The 22,088-nt window shown below is 44.5% G+C and overlaps 1 protein-coding gene across 1 annotated transcript in view; it reads right to left on the bottom strand.

Moving 5' to 3' along the window:
- Positions 1-22,088, bottom strand: part of UBE3A (ubiquitin protein ligase E3A) — a 337,766-nt gene that overhangs the window by 201,190 nt on the left and 114,488 nt on the right. The window contains exons 3-4 of the mRNA XM_078658239.1: positions 17,096-17,406; positions 1,139-2,385 (exon numbers count right to left, since the gene is read on the bottom strand). Coding sequence (XP_078514365.1) covers positions 1,139-2,385; positions 17,096-17,406 — 1,558 coding nt within the window. The remainder of the gene's footprint in view (positions 1-1,138; positions 2,386-17,095; positions 17,407-22,088) is intronic.

Below are 22,088 nucleotides of genomic sequence, written 5' to 3'. Positions count from 1 at the left end.
CCATAAAAGGGCAAGGCTTTTAATTCAAGAATTGAAAGGGGTGCAAGGTTCTTCTCGGATTCTAGGACAAAAGAATGGGCTTTTGCTCAAGAACCAACACTGTCAAACAAAAATCTAGGTAGCTCAAGAGGATGTATATAAGTGTCTATAAGAGTATTCATGTCCTGCTATGACAGATTTTTTTGTTCAAAATAAGGAATGAGAAGGACCACTACTGTACAAATCGTAAGCTAGATATTTGCACTGTTACCTCATTTTCTCTGTGTACTACCTCCTGAAGTTATTGTAGACCGCTGCTTCTCACTGACTCGTACACTTCATCTCAAACTAATTAATAGTGATACGAAGTAATGGATTTGTCTGAGCTCACCTGCTTATGCAGAGCTTGATACCATTCTCATTTGAAAAATCTCGCCCAGAATGGGTACATTGTACAGCAATGTTAAGTTGGTAGTGCTGTGGTGAATAGTCTCCCTGATGATCCCTCATGCATTGCCAACTAATTATAAAGAGCACTTTGAAATCTGTGCAGAGGTGTCAGGAGCTCACAAAATTCAAATACCCTGGGCAGTACCATGGATAGATGCCTACATCAAAACTACGCTTCCTGTTAACCTATTTTGTGATGATCAAAAATGATGCGTTCTCTGTGGCCTGATTGCCTGGAGACCCTGGGAAGTTATAAGAAGGAAGATGGGACGCATCAGAATTACTAATATTCATAACTGACGGAAAAAATTAAATAATATCAAGTGTCTTCAGACCTAGAAGTTGCACTACAACTAGATGAGGAAGCAATATCAGCAAGACCAGCCATGCCACACATTTAGCTTAATAATTGTTTACATCAAAGCAACTTATTGTAATTTAAAGAGCAAAAAACCGTAGGCCAGAAAAACAAGTATTTTGTTAAAATGCAGTGAATATAAAAGAGTCTTATGCAGAGAAACGAAACTTCATTTGACAGGGCCATTTCTAACTTTCAAAAGTGAAAAATAGTTATTTACAAGAGGGCTGCTAGGCAGTTATCCAGCAATGTTAATTTTAATAAACCATATATTTGATCATCAAGAGTAGTTCGTTTTGACATTATGCATTAAATCAACAAAGAGAATTGAAACAAGACAGTAAAACTTACCCTGACAAGAGCATCATCAATTATGTGATCACGTCGGACTTTTAGTCTTAAATAGGGATTTAACTGCTGCCCCTGGACTAAGCTATAGAGAACAGTGATCCTTCTCTCACTGTACATTCGGATTCTATTATCGTAGTACAGTCCGAGATTCTTGGTAACAGCATTCAGAATGAAGGGGCACGTCATAAAGGAGAACTTATTTTCTGTTTCTACTTTAAAGAAAGTATAATCTTTATCCATTTCCAAAACATCATTCAGTGGTTCGTTAACAAATTCTTCAAAAGGTATAAGTGGTTTCCGACAGTCAATCGCTTTAACTCCTAGTTCCGTTTCAAGAGGGTCTACCCGTGGACCCTTTTTATTTCTTCTTTCCTCTCCTAGCAGCTCCTGAAGGGTTAGTTCACTGGATTCTGGGATTGGCTCCTCATCTTCCTCTTCATTGTGTTCTGTATCAATTTCACCTCCTATCACATTTGCATAGTTCACAATTTTTAAGCATTTTGAAGCAGCTACAATAGCATCATCATCGTTCACTAAATTTCGACTGTTGAATTCATTGCTTATAACTTTGTAGGTAATCAATTGTTGAAAAGTTTCCATCATGCGACGAATCTGCTCTGCACTATATTTTGACCAAAGTCTCACCAATTTTGCTTGTGCTGCAAGGGGTAGCTTGCTCATTGCTTTGCAGAACAAAGGCAGAGCCATTTCCAGGTATTCAGGACTATGGAGATTGCTATTCTCCATCACAATAATGAATAAATTCAGATAGTTAGGATCCCGTGAGTACACATTATGGTAAGTCAAGTCACACTCTACATTGGGGGACAGGTATACAAGTGCATTAAGAAAGGCGCTTTCTATTTTCTCATTAGAAAGTAACCTATGGTAGATCCGTCGAACTGAGTCAATATCTACAGATACTTCTTCAGGCCCTAGTTTCCGTAAATTATTGTCTCCTTGTGAGTGATCACCTGTTCTAGAGGACGATGCTTCTGTATCTTCCTCCATGGCAGCAGCAGAACAGGCAGCTTTTTCCTTTTCATCCTCATCCTTGTCTTCATCTTTACCTTGAAGGGACTTCAGCTCTTCCTTGGTATGGTGTTTGGCTTTTCGAAAGCTTTGTACCAAGGCTTCAGCACTTGAAAAGACTCTCCCAATAACCCGGATTAAAGGAGAAAAATCTTCCTTTTCTCTACATAGTTCAAGAATTTCATATATCTTGTCTTCCGTCAGGTAAGTGACATCTATAAAACGAGGAAGGCAGTGAAACAGACATATTAAATTCAATAAAGACTAAATTAAACAATGAATAGAAAACAATTACAAAGGCAACAGACCGCGACTAAACCTTTCTTGAAATGGACAGATAATAGCAAATTAGAATAAACAGCAGTGATGTTATTTCTGTAATGTCTTCCACAAGCTTCTTATGAGAATAGCATGATTAAAAATGCAAAGCAGCATTCTTAAGCATGTTCATAGATTAAACTTTAAAATTTTAACATTGACTGTTATGCTGCAAAAGGTTTACAAAATCTTTTTCAGTATAAGCCATTACACACACACAAAAATACAGTTTCAACTTGCTGTAGTTACAATGAAAATGTTTTTTCATCGAACTGGTTAATGTTGGGATTATAATCATTTTCTGGGGCACAAACATGATCCATTTCCTAGTAATTGCTTGGCATTTCTGTGCTATTTCAGAGTAGAAAATGTATCGCTGCCCATATTACATCAGTACTATTAGTTTTATAAACTGTTAATTAAAGCAGATTGGCATTTGGAACAATTAATTTTAAAAAAATTCAAATACAAAAGCTACTACCTTAACAAAAAACTTATCACCCACCCAATGGTCTTTTAAGTGATCGATACAAAATCTTAAATCTCTTTAGGGGTTCAACCAATGGAGCATCTTCTCTTTCGAGGAATAAGGTGAGGCAAAGAACGCTAGGAGAGCGATGGGACTGCACAGCGTGCGAAGGAATCACGGCGTTTGGCTTACAGGCCGCCCAGCTGCTCAGCACCATTTTCTTCCGAGAAAAAGGTTGTGTGGGGCGGGTGTCTAGGAAGAGTCCACACTCAGCACAATCTGAAGTGATTGCAACAAGGAAGACAGTCTTTAAAGCCAACGAGCACAACTAAACAATGAGCAACTATGAATCGGCTCAAAGGGTGAAAACAAGTGAAAAGTCAAGACCAAATTAAGATCCTAGTATGGCCTCTCAAACATGTTTGAAAGGAACATGTGTCAAACAATTAATAAACAGCATCAAAAAGGGCGATTTAAACAAGGACTGCTGGTCCAGCAAAGGCAAAAAGACTGAAAGGGATGACAAATAACCCTTAATGGTGTCCACTACAATTAACGGAACGCACATCCTGGGACACTGTAAAGGCATGTCTGTTAGGCCTTTTCCCACTCCCCCAAAAATCAAAGCCGTTGCGAGGCTTAGCAGGCTTAGCCCTGATGATTGCAAAACGACTGATTATTCAGCGCTGGAAATCCCGCACGTCACCACATGCGGGTAAACGGGGAGAAGAGGTCGTCCGTTGGGCGACAGTAGAAAGAGAGGCACTACAGCGAGAAGAATATTGGGGATGACGTACGCGACCTATATCCTGTGAATGGGCACATTTAATAGAACTCTTTAAAATGGCGGTGGAAGAGGTCTTAGAGGACACACAACCCACACTAACCAACAGCGGAGAGGATAATTGATACCGCCCACATACTGTCTGAGTTGATGGCAAAGGTCCTCATGGAGGATAACTAATTCCCTCCCTTTCTCGCTTCTTTGCGCCCTGCCTGCTGATCCACCCCACCTCTTTTCTCCCAAGCCACAATCGGTAGTCCTTATCGGATGGTACCCTCATCGGGATCAAATGTAGTCTCTGCATAGCTCCACTTTCTTTGGTTTGTTTATTATTGGTTTGGTTATTGCGGGTGGGACAGGGTAGGAGTTGCATTGGTTATTAGTCAATACACTCTAAACATGTAATCTATCAAGTATTGCTATATTGAGGACATATGTGAATCTGTTCCTGTCACAATAATGGGAATCAACATGTGGTCAGGTGAACTTCCTGTACAAAGAGTCTATACCATGTTGTACTTTGAATGAGTTACTTGTATTAATGGAAAAGTCAACCTGCTTGAAACAAATCGGTAATAATGTAACCTGTACACCCGTAAAACGTAATAAACTTGGTTTTAAAAAGAAAAATTTGTGTACACTAGAAGTCCTGACCGAGTAATCTTGGGAATCCAACGCACAGAGATTTTGACACTGCATTCTTGACAGTGGCGAAAAGATCCAACCAGTGCCCCCAGCCCCCACTATTGGAAGATGCCCTGCGCCACCTCGGGACGTGACTGCGATTTGTGGCGTTGCAAGCGGAACTTGCCTGACCATCTTTTTTAAAGATTCCACCAGGTGGCTCATTATCAGGGAGACACCCTGAGGCTCCAGCCATCTCCAGAGGCGAAGCACATCATGGCACAGTACCCAGGACAGCACTTCACCATGGCAGTACCATGTGGTAGTGTTGCCTGTGAGAATGCGCACCAGCCTTCCCTTGGAGGCAAGGCGGCCTTTAAAGCCTGTTTGATGGCCACAGCTCCTATAGATTTATATGGTGCTGGAGACAAGAGTCTTCTCATCGCAGCATCTCCCAGGAAACACTCAGCCACTTCTGTCTGCTCTGTGTGGGGGGAGGAAGAGGAGCCTGCTGCTGGTCAGGTTGTGGTTGGTCAACCATCACTGTGATCTTGTGTAGTTTCCTCCGAAAAGTGGATGACATCCAACAGATCTCTTCACTGCTGGGCCCACTGTGGCTTTAGATCACACTGAAAAGCACATATGTGCCAGCTGGCTAAGTGGGCAAGCAGGATGCATGAGGCCAGCATGCGAAGATGCCTCAGAGCTGCTCTCACCGAGATCCAACACCAAGGTTGAAATATCAGGACCATACACAAATATTCTGGAGGAGTTGTGATAGAAGAAAGGCACTGAACTGCACTGTGTCAAGAAGAGCACCTATAAAAGGAAACATCAATGAAGAAGTCAGGTAGGACTTTGGTTTGTGGATCGAGAATTCCAATGATGGCAGGAAATCACTTACCACTGACTGTGGTGAGGCTGCCTTTAACAGTCAGAAATCAAGCTAGTGGGAAACAGTCATCCCCAATCATCTAAATGGGGGCAACCGCTGCCATTACTTTCAAGAACACCAAAGGTCAAAGGAGAGAGCACCAAACTGAAAATACTCTGGCCAACTTTTAACTGCAGGTAACTTATGCAGGACAGTAAGACAGGCACATGAAAGTATGCGTTCCTCAGATCCAAGGCAACCATCCAGTTGCCCTGACCAGGAAAGACTGAACTTGGGCCAGTGTGAGTATTTTGAATTTGTCCTTCTGTAGGAAGGTATTCTGAGGACGCATACCTAAAAGAAGAAAAAGGCATCCATCCTTCGGGCAGAAGGAAATCCCCATTCCCAGCCATGAATGGGCTGAGATGGCCGCAGTGGAGACCTGGTGGCGCCTGTACACCAAACATCTGGAGTAGCCTCAGAAGTGGCATAACTGAGGCATTAACCTTCTGGCAGGTGTTGAAAAGCCCAGAGTGTGTTCTGTGGCCTGGTACTCCTTGAGAAGCTCTGGGGCTAAATTATTTTTTTTCACCAAACAGCAGGATCCATCAAAAGGCATATTAAGTAAAGGATGCCTGCAAAACATCAGAAAAGCCTATGGATCTCATTAACACATGGCTAAAGAACCACACTAGTTCAGACTGCTTGCTCCCAAAAAAAAGTTGTATGTTGGCCAGCTCAAATCACATACCTGGCTGCATCCTGGCCATATTGAATAGTTTGAGCCATGAAGGCCTTACATTCTTCAGGGACTGTTGGCAAGATTGCAATAACCATGTCCCTGAGGTTGTGCGAATATCATACTAGAAGACAACTTGTGCTGACCTACCTTAAAGCAAAGCTGGTTGACCAAAACTAATGCCTCAATTCACTTCAAATTCCTGTCCAGGGGGCATTGTGTAGGAAGGTAACTGGGATTTACCTTGCTGGTGGAAGCGTGAACCACCAGAAACTCCAAAGTAGGAAGGAGAGTAAAAAAAAAACCAACAAATGAGGTTGCCTGGTGCCAGTCTGTGGCATTGACAACCTGCCTGTTCACTGACAGGCAAGAGCAAGGCTTAGACTAGAGGCCAATCAAAGTATCAGTCTAGGCTTCGATCAATGGCACTAAGGGTTCAGAGGAGGTCTGCCCAGGCTGTAAAACTATTGTAAGAACATTAGTTTTGACCTCACTCCTGCACAGGAAGCACTTTCTACAGTTGGCAGTCCATGATGGGAAGCCAACCGAGTACAGGTGAAGAATCAAGCACACAGGCATCCAGTAAGCCCACATACAAATTATCACCATAATGTATGGGAAAATCACCACTATTGTCATCACATTAGTGGTGGTAAACTCTGACCAGACTCGGAAGCGAAAAGCTGGTGGTGCAACTGAGGGCAGCTCTGTGGTAGAAGTAGAATTTTTGTCTGAATGGGACTACACAGGAATCAAGTGTGTCGGAATGAAGTCAAGATGCAAACTAGATCTGTCCGAGATGAGTTCAGCTTGGAGTCAGACATAGGCATTGGCAAGGGTTCCCCCTCCAGTGACGTCAGGACCAGCATCCTAATCAAAGGACAGGTCTGGCATTGGTAACCCAGTCGGAGAAACTTGATGATCCTTGGGACCCAAAGGTGCACCAGAAGAGTGCCAAAAATGGGCATCATAGCCTCTCTAAAGGCCTTGATCTGCTGCAGTGTCGATGAACTAGGGAGCATCAGGGACAAGTGCTGAGCTCGACTCAAGTGCTTTTTTCCGATGATCGATGACATACAACTTTGCTTCATGGTCCTGGATCGCCGTTGAGTTCAGGAGGGTGTGTTCCTCACACATCTTGGACTTATGCCGCAAGCACCAAACGCACAATAAATGCCGCTCTGTCACAGACATCTGCTTCCGATGGTTGCAGCATCTTTTGAACCTAGTGGTTATAGGAGGGGACTATTATCGCCTTGCACACTGGATTTACATTTTTGGAAGAAAAGTATTGTCAATTCAACAAAGATTGCGATCGCATCCAGGTTCAAAGGCATGGAAAATAAGGAACATAAATTAGGGTGAAGGACTGGTGCTTATATACAGCACCTTCTGGTGATGTGTGGATGCACCAATATGAAAGCTTCCGGATCCAGTCTGGCACCTGGCGATCTTCTAAAAGGAAGGAATCTGCAGTTAGAAGTATCCATTAAAAGAGGTCTGGCCAACATCTTTCTGGTTGCTATAGTTCGAAAGGCTGTACACAGCCTGCTCCAGTTCCTACCTCATCTCCATTTCATGTCTCTGGCCCTGAACCATTTAATCTACACAAAAATAAATGCTACAAAATAAAAATAAAAACGTACTTAAAAAATGATCAACAAAAAAGTAAAGTAGTACGGCTAACATAAGCAATTGAAAAGAATAGCCTCATGAGAAAACAAATATGCATTAAAACGCTTCTTTCCCCCCCCCCAAAGAACATTATTTCCTTAAAGTCTGGATTTTGCCTGACTGTCTCTAGTGCAATATAAATGTTATAGTCTAGGATTTCGACCCACTACACTTGACTTGACCTGACGTGAACTTCTCTCAGAAATTCAAAGCATCCACCTGGTTGTCCCAAATTTCAAAAGACTTTTCAGCATACCCATATCTCAAATCTTTCTTGATGAGCCACCCGACCTTTCAAATCACATAAATGTCATCTTGAAATGGACAGATCCTATGAGTAAAAAAAAAATGTTTTGTCCTCGTTAGATAAAACTAGACTTTAAGCAGTTGATGTTGTAGATGCACCTATTCTAAGCTTGCAGGGTTTTATAAGGACTACTGGTTTATAGGAAACAGCAGTGGGCTAAACCCACTAATCAAAATGGCAGTGTCCAGAAAAACTTTTACATTAATGACGCATTCTAAACTCAACAAAAGGGAGGTCAGAAATGGGACGAATGAAGTCTGTGTACTCTTGCATGATTATGTTCTTCAAATATATCACCTTCTATAAACTGCCTTCCTCACAGTGAGAAGACATTCGGATACTTTTTTTTTTTAAATCGATAATTTAATATTCAAAACCATTGGGGAAGAAAATGCACTCTGGCTATCTTACAATAAACACAAAAGGGCTCTGCAAATATAAATCCAGGCTATGGCACAGCACAATGTTGCATTTTACTGAAGTTTAAGTTAATATTTACAGCCAGGAATGAATCTTCAATGTTTTCCACAAAGACATTAGAAACACTTGGCAAGTGGTATTCATGAGGAGGCAGATGTCCATACTGGAAAGATTGATGCTTCATCACAGAGCTTACTCGGATTCGAGCTCGAAATTCAATTATACATACAGCTGCTGCATGCCATATGTGGTTGGCACATATATAAAAGGCAACAGATGAGAAACTCAATACAGATACAATGAAAATCATTCACCACTGGCAATTGAGTACACTGGGGAGGGCAATTAATTCCAGAAGAAACACAAATCAAATGAGTTTTACAACTAAGTAAAACAGTCATTGGGTGCAAACTAGCAAATCAGCTGCTCATGAAAAAAGCACATTAAGCCTGATTTGACATTGAAATGCATCGGGTTTGACCACAGAATTACATGGCTACGTTATCCCGGAGATACATGGTGACTGAATACCGGAACTTCAGCCACTGAGGCAAAAGGGCTACAAAGAATATTTTATTCACTAAAAGGATCACAGCAATGTATATATACATATATACACCTATACATATACATACACACATATATATACATATATATATATATACATATATTCACGGAAAAAACCATAGGTTTCAGGAGTTATATAGTTAGGAATTAGCTTTTAAAAAACCTTTGAAATTCACTCAAAAAACTATAAGTTTTAGTGGTGTTATAGTTAGCTGGACATTTTACTCATACAAAACCATTGAAATTGCTCCTATATGGTTAGTTGTAGTGAAGTGGTTAAATAACGAAGAAACCCACATTCAGTGGATGATGCCATCAGTGATGTCATCAGTGATGTCACTGACCATGTCATGAATGATCTAATTAATAGGTGACATCATCAGCAGTGGATTGCGGGTGCGCGAAATATAGTTAGTACAACCAGCTATATAGGAGCAATTTCAATGGTTTTGTATGAGTAAAATGTCCAGCTAGTCTAGTTATTGTTGCTCAATATCAGAGCCTGAGCTATTGTCGTGTGAGAATGTCTCTTCATATGTCACCAATGCTTGTGCCTGGATATCCTCCTAGAGGTCCTCCGGTCTTAAGAGGCCCGGTGTGTTTTCCACACTTCTTCGATACATCTCGAGGCATCAAGCCTGATGATCACAAAGCGTCTTCTAGGACCAGATAATGTTTAGGTTCTGTAAAGATACTTGCAGCACAGATGGTTCTTGTGTAATATTATTTGGGAAGGACTACTCAACAGGGCTGCAACTAGGATAAGAATGACCAGGTTTGTTCACAAGATTAAATATGGCACTAAATGACATTAAAAAAAGTTGGTAGATGACTTTTCGCTCACACCATATCCATATTAAAGATAATGCAGTGACTCATAGTTGAGACGTTCATAATGAACAAGTTACTTACCTACGGTAACGCTTTTTCTGGTAGATACAGTATCTGCCTGTGGATTCCTCACCTTGTGAATATCCCCTTGCGTCACCAACGTTCGGAAAACTCTTTTGTAGCACGCCGGCGTGGACGACGTCACAGGAGCACGGCATCGCGCGCGACTCCGGCTGACGTCACCGACTCCTTATTAGGCCTACGTCGGCGTGATGACATCAGTTCCGCCCTTTTTTCCGTGCCTTCGAGGCACCCGGACGGACCAATGACAGTAGATATACATACATACAGTGTACATAGTACATACAACTCAAAACTGCACACATAGTGCGTAGCAAAGGTATGAAAAACCCAATATATATACAAATATAAATATACATAAAAATACATAAACTCAGGTATAGCAGAGTGGACAACGGGGAGGCGGGTGGGTCAGTGAGGAATCCACAGGCAGATACTGTATCTACCAGAAAAAGCGTTACCGAAGGTAAGTAACTTGTTCTTCTGATAGATACATCTGCCAGTGGATTCCTCACCTTGTGAATAGAGCCCAACAGCAGTCCCCACTCCCGGAGGAGGGTGTCCACTCTCCTATACCAGAAAATCCTGGAGGACAGAGCGCGCAAAGTGACCGGCCCTCCTCACCTCGGTATCCAAGCAGTAATGCTTTGCCAACGTGTGGAGGGAGGCCCAAGTCGCGGCCCTGCAAATATCCTCAATAGGTACACCCCTAGACATAGCAGAAGTAGCAGACTTTGCTCTAATAGAGTGAGCTCTTATACCCTCAGGAGGGTCCTTACCCGGCAGGGAGTAGCAGATCTTGATGCATAATATTATCCATCTTGAAAGAGTGCGCTTGTGCACGGATCTTCCTTTCCTGCAACCAGCAAATCCAACGAACAGCTGGTCATCCAACCTGAACTCCTTTGTTCTGTCCATGTAGAAGCTCACCGCCCTCTTCGGGTCTAAGCGGTGAAGTCTCTCCTCCTCCTTGGAAGGGTGAGGGGGAGGATAGAAGGAAGGGAAGGTAATGGACTTCCCCAGATGGAAAGGAGTTACCACCTTAGGCAGAAAAGCAGCCCTGGTCCTGAGAACCATTCTATCAGCATGAATGGTCAAGAACGGGGGCTTGGAGCTAAGAACTTGAAGCTCGCTTAACCTCCTTGCCGAGGTAATTGCGACCAGGAAGACCGTTTTGAAAGACAAAAGTCTCAAGGGACATGAGTTTAGAGGTTCAAAAGGAGAACCCATCAAAAATGTAAGAACAAGGTTCACGTCCCATTGAGGCACAATAAAAGGCATAGGAGGAAATGTATTGGTAAGGCCCTTAACACCTTAAGAGCGTTGTAAATCCCTCCCCAGTGCTGCGCTGTCCATTGGAACTAGTGCTGAATGGACGTCCAACGGTCGCACGCAGCACTGGGGAGGTAGTGGCCGTGACGACCGTTGGCCGACGGCAGCAATTAAGGGGTTAATGAAACGTAATACAATCGGAGATTTAAACAAAGAGGGCTGGTCTGGCAAACAAAGGAAAGCAGATAAGGCCGACAAATAACCTTTGATAGTTGCCACCGCAAAATCCTGCTGGGCCAAGGAAAGCGCAAATTGAAGAATATTGTACAAACGAGCCCTTAAAGGGTCAATGGACTTCTCCCCACACCAAGCAACAAATTTAGACCACCTATAAGAATAGATGGACTTGGTGGAATCACGCCTGGCTGATAAGATGACATCCACCACATCGTGAGGGAGAGAAAAAGAACTCAGGTTGCCCCGTTCAATCTCCAGGCATGAAGGTGTAAGGTCTGGAGGTGGGGGTGTAGAACCTGCCCCTCCATCTCGGAAAGGAGGTCTGCCCTGTGAGGGAGACGGAGCGGCGAGCACAAGGAGAGGTGGAGAAGATCTGTGTACCACACCTTCTTGGCCAATCATGGGCGATCAATATAACTTGGGCCCGGTCTTGACGAATCTTCCTCAGAACCCGAGGAATCAAGGGTATGGGAGGAAATGCGTAAAGGAGTTGTGAGTTCCAACTCAACTGAAACGCGTCTCCCAGAGCTCCTTGCATCAGAAACTGGAGACTGCAGAACGACGGGCAGTGAGCATTCTCGCGAGTGGCAAACAGGTCCACCTGAGGAGTTCCCCACGTCCGAAAGATGTGACGAACCACCTCCGGGTGAAGCCTCCACTCGTGGTCGGCCGAGAACTGCCGACAGACTGTCTGCACGTACGTTCAGAACCCCGGCCAGATGATTTGCCATTAGACAAATCTGATGGTCCTGAACCCAGGACCAGAGACGCAGAGCCTCTCTGCAGAGACACCGTGACCCCACTCCTCGCTGCTTGTTGACATACCACATCGCGGTGGTGTTGTCCGTCGGGGCCTGAACCGACCGGCCGCAAAGGGAAGGGAGGAAGGCCTTGAGTGCCAAACGTATGGCCCGCAATTCCAGAAGGTTGATGTGAAGCAACCTTTCCTCTGGAGACCAAAGACCCTTGATCTCCAGGTCCCCCAGATGAGCACCCCACCCTAGAGTGGATGCATCCGTTATCACTGTGGCCACCGATGGAGGCAGTTGGAAAGGCTTTCCTTGAGACAGATTGCCTTCCACGCCCCACCAAGACAGATCCGCTGCAGTTTCTCTGGAGATCCTCACTGACTCCCTGAGATCTCCGTTGTGCTGATACCACTTCCTGCGGAGGCACCACTGGAGTGCCCTCATGTACCAGCGTGCATGGTTGACCAACAGAATGCAAGAAGCCATCAGACCGAGCAGACGTAGGACCTTCAGAACTGGAACAACCGCTCCATTGTGAAATAAAGGTATCATTTCCAGTATGTCGCGAATCCGGAGGCGGGAATGCAAAACATACAGTAGTGTCCAGTACCGCACCTATGAACAGGTTGCGCTGGGAGGGCACCAGGTGAGATTTGGGTACATTTATTGAAAAACCCAACCTGTGCAACAACTGAGTTGTCTCTTGCAAATGATGGAGCACCTTCTCCGGCGACTCTGTTTTGATCAGCTAGTCGTCCAGATAGGGGAATACCGTTATCCCCGATCTTCTGAGATGTGCTGCCACCACAGCCATCACCTTGGTGAAGACTCGAGGTGCAGTAGTAAGTCCAAACGGAAGGACCGCAAACTGGTAGTGTTGCGAACCCACCGTAAAACGGAGATACTTCCTGTGAGACTTCAGGATCGGAATGTGAAAATATACATCCTGCAAGTCGATTGACACCATCCAGTCTTCTTCCAGCAGCGCTTAAAGGACCTGCGCAAGGGTGAGCATCTTGAACCTCTCCTGTTTGAGATAGAGGTTCAAAACCCTGAGGTCCAGGATTGGATGAAGTCTGCCATTCTTCTTGGGAATCAGGAAATACCAGGAGTAGCACCCCTGACCCCTCTCCTGTTCCGGAACCACCTCTATCGCACCCTTTCTGAAAAGAGCCAGGACTTCTTCCTGCAAGAGATGCAGGTGGTCCTCCGAACAATAACCTTGGTAAGGAGGGTAAGTGGGGGGAAATTCCTTAAAGGGAAGAGCATACCCATTCTCTACGAGATTGAGAACCCAAAGATCTGATGTAACCGATTCCCAATCTCGTAGAAAATAGGTAAGCCGGCCCCCTACAGGACCCGCATGATCCAGAATGGTGGATCTAGGGCTGCTTTGCTGTTGTAGGTGGGGGGTGGGTATTAGAGGAGGAAGTGGAGGAGGAGGAGGCTTGACGACCTCGGGCACAACCCCTCTGTTTACCTCTGTAGGACTTGTACAAAGGATTCTGCTGTTGTTGCTGATGTTGGTTCTGCCTATAGGCACGAAAAGTAGACCTTCCAAAACCCCTGAATTTCCTGATGGAAGAGACTCTTGCCTGTAAGCCCAAAGACCTTGCAGTCGCCCTGCTATCTTTAAACCTTTCTAGGGTAGCATCAGCCTTCTTCCCAAAAAGGCCAGTGCCATCAAAAGGCAAATCTATCAGGGCAGCCTGGACATCAGATGAAAATTCAGACATTTTAACCATGCGGCCCTTCTAGTGGCGACTGATGATCCCATTATTCTAGCCACAGAGTCCGCCGTGTCCATGCCACTCTGAATCACCTGGCGAGCTGCAGCCTGCGTGTCAGAGACAACCTCATTGAAATTCTTCCTATCCTCCTCCGGAAGCTTAGATGATAACTGCTTAACCGAGTCCATCAAAGCATGCACTTATCTGCCCAGCAAACAAGTAGCATTCGTTGATTTCAAAGCCATGCTACTTGACGAGAAACTTTCTTGGCATTCTGATCCAATTTTTTCGAGTCCTTATCCCCTGGAACTTGGGGAAAAACACCAGCTGACCTCTGAACAAGCCGCCTGAACAACCAGACTTTCCGGCGAAGGATGGGAGGTTAAGAACTCAGGATCACCAGGCGCCACCCTATAGCGTCTCGCCACAGTCCTAGACACCGCAGGAGCAGTCAGAGGCTTTTTCCAGACTTCCATTATTGGTTCAGTAAGAGCCTCAGTGAACGGGAGAGTCGGCTCAACAACAGAAGAAGGTGAATGTAGGACCTCAGTAAGGATGTTAGACTTAAACACCACAGAAGGCAAAGTCAAGTTCAGCAGTTCTGCAGCCTTTTTAATCACAACGTGGTATGAGCCACATCCTTAGAGGGTGCATCAGAAACTGCAGGCAACCCCCACTATGGAGAAAATTCCAAACCACTTGCACTATGCAGATCCTCAAAATAATCCTCCTGATCCTGAAGTTCTCCTTCCTCCACTTCTGGATCCTCATACTCGATGTGCCTTACGCCTCGACCACTCCAAACGGACCGAAGTCGTCGGATCCGGTAACTACTCCGACGGAGCCGGGGCCGGCGTCGAGAGAGGAGCTGAAACAGCCCGAGGACGGGAAGCTGGAACAGGCATCGAATACAGATTCCGATCCCGAGGTCGCTCCGGAGCCGGCGAAGCCGTGCGCGGAGTCAATGACCTCGGCGGCGCCGAACTAGGCCACGGTGGATATGGCGTCGGTAAAAACGGCAGAAAAGGCGCCGGGGCATATGCTTGAGGGACGCCCAAATTGTAAGATAATGGACCCATGGGATCAGCCGGTGCGCCAGTGGGGTACATTGCCCTGGCATACACGCCATACATTGCATTTAGGAAATGCGAGGGGTCCTGTCCAGGACCAGGAAACGGAGGGTACGAACCCACTGGCTACCCCAGAGGAGGCTGCTCCGGAACCGTTCCTTCTTGACCCTCCTGATCTTCTGGGTGATGCACCGGAGTCGCCGGAGCCCGAGGATCTTCAATGTCATCCTCCTCATGCGCAGAAGACTGACACGGATCCAGAGTCGGATCCAGAGTCGGATCCGGTCCCGGATCCGGAGATGGCCCTCGGGACTGAAAAGGCGAGGCCTCACCTTCAGGCTCACGAGATGGTGATGGAGACATGAAGTCCTTATGTCTACGAGATGAAGACCTCTTCTTCGAATCAGACTCCCTGCCGGAATGATGCCTCGAGCTATGCTTCTTCCTCTTATGTTTTTTCTTTGAGGATCCCGAAGCATGCCCCGAAGCCGACTTAGACGCCGACTCCGACCGGGACCTCGACCTCGATGTCGACTTCAGCTTCGGCTTAGAGCGTCTGGATCTTGACCTCGAAGACCTCTTGGCATCCTTTCCTTTTACCTTGGCTAGAAGGAGTTTAGCCTCTAGTTCACGCAGAGCCTTCGGGTTCATTTTAGAACAGGAACGACAGCCTCCGACATCGTGGTCCGAGCCCAGACACCACAAGCAATCATCATGCGGATCGGTTATGGACATCATCCTGGCACACGATCCACACTGCTTAAACCCTGTCTTCTTCGACGACATCTTCGGCGAAAGACAGTGGCTCGAGAAAGATACAATAACAGAGAAATAGCAACAAAGTTACTATCCACAACACTAGAGACTCCAAAAAACCGTTAGCGTCGACGACGCGGAAAAAAGGAAACTGAGGTCATCACGCCGACTTAGCCTAATAAGGAGTCGGTGACGTCAGCCGGAGTCGCGCGCGATGCCGTGCTCCTGTGACGTCGTCCACGCCGGCGTGCTACAAAAGAGTTTTCCGAACGTTGCTGACGCAGGGGGGTATTCACAAGGTGAGGAATCCACTGGCAGATGTATCTATCAGAAGTTTCTTTCAAGTTCCAAAAAAATGTATCGATGTTTGACAAACCTAAGCAGAAAGAGGTAGACATGACTCATCAAGCTCATATTCTGCATTTCTAAATTTCCATGTCCCGTCCAGGTGCGCTAAAACTATGGAATCTAAAAGTAACTTTTCCCATTTAAGTTTCACAGGAATTTTTACCTTGCTACAGCAAAAACTGCTTACCAGATTTACACCAAACTTGGCATGCACACAACTTTATTTGAAATACATCCAATTTGCAATTTGGTTAAAATATATTTAAGAGATGGAGAAGGTTGCTTCAGAAAAATGCGCTGGGCAGGCTTTCGTGAGTGAAGTCTTTCACATATTTGGATAGAAAATTAACGAATTATCCAAAATCCGATCTGAAGCCATGGATTTAACAAAATCTAAATCTGAATAGGTGAAGAGCACTTTTCCCCAGTTACCATTTTGATATCTGTGGAACCTTAAATATATTCATTCCCTTGAAATAGCTATGGATCAAGTGGTTCGAACACCTAGACATGACTAATGCTCCTATTTGAGGAAGCAGCATCACAGAAAAAAAGTTGGGGGTGGGGTAAAAAGTGGCCATGTAAGCATTCTCAGACCCCAAGGAGAATGCAAGAGTATCACAATAGGAAAGATCTACCTTCAAAAATTAATTATGGCTAATGGTAATGTGCTTCTTACATATTTAATTTATTTAGTAGAGAATATCAGATAAGCAAGTAATCAATACTCACATGTATATGATAACTGATATAAGCACTGAAGCCCTGCCCGGGCAAACAAGATATTAGCTTTAGGTAGATGCAGAATAATAAATGTGATAAATGTGATCAACAGCAGCATGTCTAGAGGTTGCCTCCGTCTGACAATGGTGCAGCTATATTAAAGCACATGGTTGAGTCTCTCGCTTGAAAAGGCAATGGTATCTACTGACAGAACCCAGTAGGACACGTTTTTTCAAGAAAACCATTTACAATAGTTATTCCTATAAAACTATTTGAGGTATCTACTTACCATTTAAAGTAAAATACATAAATAATTCAGAGTGGTATTAGTAGCAGTCAGTGCAAGCCTTACCTTTAAAGTCATCCCTTGGCCCGTGAACCTCCTTCTTATTCATTTTTCTACCAGTGCAGGAGTTGGTATGGGCACCTTTGGAGTTGTTTTCCAAATATGCTGAGCTCGTTCCTTTCTTGGAGGGATGAGGATCACAGAGTTTTGCATTAGTCTTATATAGTTCGAGGGCCTTAATGGCTGCTGCATTGTTATCCATACGCAGAAACGTTGGATAGGAAGCACAAAACTCATTCGCGCAGGCCTCATTTCCACAACCCTCAGTTAACTGGTGGTAGTAGCGTTCTATTAGATGCTTTGCAGCTGCTCGCTTCCTGTACCAAACATTCAAACAACAAGCACAAGGATTAGTACAGCTTTCATGTTCAAAACACATTCACAATATTAGTACATCAGGGATTAGTCATGCCCTTGTAATAGTAAAACATATTCACCTCTAAAAAGCACAGTTATATCCACAAAAACAAATTTTGTAAACTTTAAATATATATACACATTTGGATTCTAAGATAACATATAACAATAATATATGTATATAGTACCACAGTTAGCATACTCTTTCTTCCCCAAAAATATTTAAACCCTGTAATGGTAAGAATAATACAGCGGGATTGGTGGAAGCAGGCCACATTAATATACGGTTAAATTACTTATTAGATGATTTCTCCCCCAAGGAATGTAGTGATATTGTGCACAGAACTAGAACATTGGCTTGCAGTACAGCGGGCAAGGAGATGTTTTTGAAGATTGCACATTATTGGCACTATACGCCGGCACGGCTAGTTAAATGGAAATCAGGTGGGATGGGACAATGTTGGCATAAGTGCGGTCAGCTGGGCACGCTCACCCATATTCTCTGCTCATGGAATTTTGTGAGGTAATCATTCGAGACATAGATGCAATCTACCACACGGATATAGCAAAACCTCCCAAATTCATAATTCTAGCGTTGCCTAATGCTTTGATGTACCCCCTCAGATCCAGGTGAAGCAGAGCAATCGTTCTAGCGCTAGGTGCGGCCAAGCAGGCCTTACTAGCTAGATTCGGCACGGAGGAGATACCATCCCACTTGGACTAGCTATACAAGCTATGGGAACTACTGGGTATGGAAAAGATTACAGCAGGCCTTACACACTCCCTCCCCAAGTTTGACAAAACTTGGGGGTCCATCATAGAATATGTGTCAAACGAATTCAAAGAACTCACCTGCCCAAAGTATCTCAAAGTGCTTTGCCACACTAGTCCCTCTCACCCACATGAATAAGACATCACCCAACCAAACGACCAATGTCCATATATGACAGACACCTGGCCCGCCTCCCACACATACTGGGAAATAGACCTTCGTACCCACCCACCTTTTCTTTCCCACTTTTTTTTCTATACTCTTTCCTTCAGTTAAATGAATGATCCCCACCTGCCGGTGGATGTAAGTGGTGGCTATTGTACTGCTTGACCTTTTCAAAATAATAGAACCATTTAAACCATATATTACTTGTTAGATGTTGCCTTACAAGTGTACTATATGGTTTAAAGCTCACATGTAAGCATTTAAAAGAAATATTACTGAACATAGGGATCACCCTGAGAATCGTTGCTATCACCACCCTGAGAGTCTAATGCAGAAAGGGTGTGCTTGGCGCAGTTTGTGGATCCTAGTAGGACTGACTCCAGGACACCAGTAGCAAACTACCTCAACCTCCGCAGTTGAAGCCAGTATCCCCTTTGTACACAGTGGCCCTCAAACTGCCTCGGAGAATGGCGACTTCACCACTTGAACGTGGCATTAGATGGTGTATAAATTTACAGAATTTTATTTGATCCAGACACCTCCAATTCGCAGTTCAAAGCAGCCACACGACAAATTTGTAGTAGGTGCCATAGCTGCAGATTTAATGTCTCTGAGAAAACTTTAAGTTATGTAAAATATATTCATTACAAAAAGATGCAATATTGGTCTATGAATCACCCAAAGTCAAGAGAACTTATATTCTTTTAGGATGGGCGTGCCCCTGTTTATGTAGGTAAGAAGGCCTTGGAGGGCCATTGCTAGGGAGGAAAGGCTATATATTCAATGCCAATTGGTAGTGGAATCAGTTTGCCATGTGTGTAACTATAAGGATTGGATGTAAGGTAACAATTTATCCACCCGATTTCTAATTTCCTGGGAATCAAAAGTGACTGCGGGTGACACTGTTGTAAATGTCCTTAAATTATATGGAATAAAAATTATTGGGTGCAATTTTCTATGCATATAATTGGAACCCTTTGTATTTATATAAATGCAGTCCTTGCAATATATAGAAAATCTTTTAAAGTGCTTAGTAAGCACAGAGCATTTTCATGTAGGTGTATTATCTACTAAATAGAATTGTCAACATTCTATATTTTTAAATAGTTTGTACAATTTGTTTTAAACTTTACATGGTTCTATAAAATATTTATAAACTATAGCTACAATATTTATTTGTTTTAAAAAGGGGGACTGTTAATTTTTCCCCCTTTCCTGCTTGTACCATGCACACGTATTTCTTATGACTTTTTGGCTCTGGGTTTGGTTAAGACCTTTTGATTTTACTAAAATTATATGAGTAATATACTTATAAGAACTTTCAGCCAGCCCTCTTCAACCACGGGTCTTTACATTCACGTTTTTATTCTATCCACTACATTAAACAGCATGGTGAAATGTGTCACCTACTTCAGCCACTGGCTAACTTCACTGTTATGCAGCAGCCCCCATCCCACAGGAAAGGGTATTGCTACTTAATCGCAATTTTATTTTTTGCGAGATTCAACAGTTCATTACAAAAGTTTTTTTATTTTTTCATAAAAGGGAGAAGCATTAAGAAAGGTAGAACAATTACGGACACATCACACTAAATTCTATAACTCAATCATGTCACAGTCAAAAAAACATTCGCCACATTCATACCTGAATCAAACATACCACATACTGCTATTTACAAAAAGGAAATACTAACTGGATCTGCGCAAATTTATACAATAGTTGAATATAATTGTTTAAAAATAGTACATTCCATTAGAATTTTGGATTTTACACCATTCAAATGAAGAAATAATAGGTAATGTACAAAAGGATTGTGCGGAGTCTGGGGATAGTAATGACTCCTCAGCAGACCAGTAGGGGAATGGCCAATGGAATGTACTATTTTTAAACAATTATATTCAACTATTGTATAAATTTGCGCAGATCCAGTTAGTATTTCCTTTTTGTAAATAGCAATATGTGGTATGTTTGATTCAGGTATGATGTGTGATGTGTGATGTGTCCGTAATTGTTCTACCTTTCTTAATGCTTCTCCCTTTTATGAAAAAATAAAAAAACTTTTGTAATGAACTGTTGAATCTCTCAAAAAATAAAATTGCGATTAAGTAGCAATACCCTTTCTTGAATCAATTTTCTTGATGTGGATGACGAGTTGTAATTATGAATAAATGTTATCAGTATTGGCACCCCTTTTTGTTATTTGATATATAGGCTCAGCCTTGCTGATCAGAGCCAACCCTATGTTGGTTTTCCCCCCCATCCCACAGGAGCACTTCCCCACACAAATTAGTTCCCAAAATGTCAGGGTCTAAAATGACCCAAAAATATTTTTGCTTTTAGTGAATATTATTTTTAGATTGATAAGAGCCAAGCAGCGTACCATACAATACCATTTTGTCACAACCATGAAACAAAAAGAAAGCGAATCGGTTGGCCGGCCGACGGGGTGTGCGGCTGACCGGGAGCTAGCGCTTCTGCCCCCTTGCTGTGTATCCGTGACGTTGGGAGCAATACCTCGAGTACTAGCACTATACCTGGGGTTGGCGGACGCTGCTGTAGCGCTGTGACTGTGTCCCCCTGAGCGGCTTGGACGTACCTCTGTGGCGCCTGCAGGGGCCGGGGGCTGCTGCCGGAGGCCCATACCCGGTGTGAAAGGAACGTTAATCCGGCGCCCCCGAGGCCTGCATGGACTGCATAATTGTGCCAGTGGCTCATCATGACGAGGGGAGGCAATAGTGGCAGCACTGCGAAACAAGGCCCTATTGACAAGTTCACGGGGCCGAGTGGCGGGGCCGGGGCTGCGGGAGGCTCGCAGGGCCCAGGCCCGGACAACGCGGCCCTCATGGCTGCTATCACTCAGTCCAGAGATATGCTGGATGCAAAAATTGGAGCCGTAGGGGCTGATGTCACCTTGCTCCGGCAGGATCTGAGCAATGCGGTGGCCCGCATTACTGAAACCGAGACCAGAATCACTGAGGTGGAGGACGATGTGGTGATCCTTAAAAAGAAGGTGGCTACCATAGAGGGGATTCAGAAGGGCCTCGCGCTCAGGGTTGAAGACGCAGAAGGTCGGGCCCGGAGGAACAATCTACAATTTGTGGGATTTCCGGAGGACAGTGAGATGGGCGACATGGCGGAGTTCCTGACCCGATGGTTGGAGGGGTGGCTCCCCCCGGAGTCCCTGTCGCGCTGCTTTGTGGTTGAGAGGGCGCACCGAGCACTTCTCCCGAAGCCTCCTGTGGGTGCTCGCCCTCGGCCAGTGATCGCCAAACTGCTCAACTACCACGACCGGGACCGGGACGTTATTTTGCGACAGGCTCGCGCGAAGGAGCCCCTAATGTATGACAATCATAAGATCCTCATATTTCCTGACTATACTAAACTAGTGCAGCAACAAAGACAATCCTTCACTGCGGCAAAGGCGCGTCTGCGAGAACTGAAAATTCAATATGCCCTGCTTTACCCGGCACGCCTCCGTGTGGTCTTCCAGTCCCGGACACAATTCTTTAATTCGCCGGAGGAGGTCTTTGCTTGGACTGATGAAACGGTCCGCATCAGGGTGCATACTCCCCCGGGTTGTGATTCTGACTCTTTCTCTACAGGCGGACCTTCGAGAACTCCCCGGACGTCACGCAGCAGAAGCAATTGGCGTTTGCGCTACCAGAAGAGCCAACCTTCCCGCAATGGAGAGACGGGGGCAGCTGA

This window comes from Lissotriton helveticus, chromosome 8 (assembly GCF_964261635.1).
Source record: "Lissotriton helveticus chromosome 8, aLisHel1.1, whole genome shotgun sequence".
In the NCBI taxonomy this organism is placed as follows: Eukaryota; Metazoa; Chordata; class Amphibia; order Caudata; family Salamandridae; genus Lissotriton; species Lissotriton helveticus.
The sequence above is the reverse complement of the archived record's forward strand: the minus strand, read 5'-3'. Positions and strand labels throughout refer to the sequence as shown.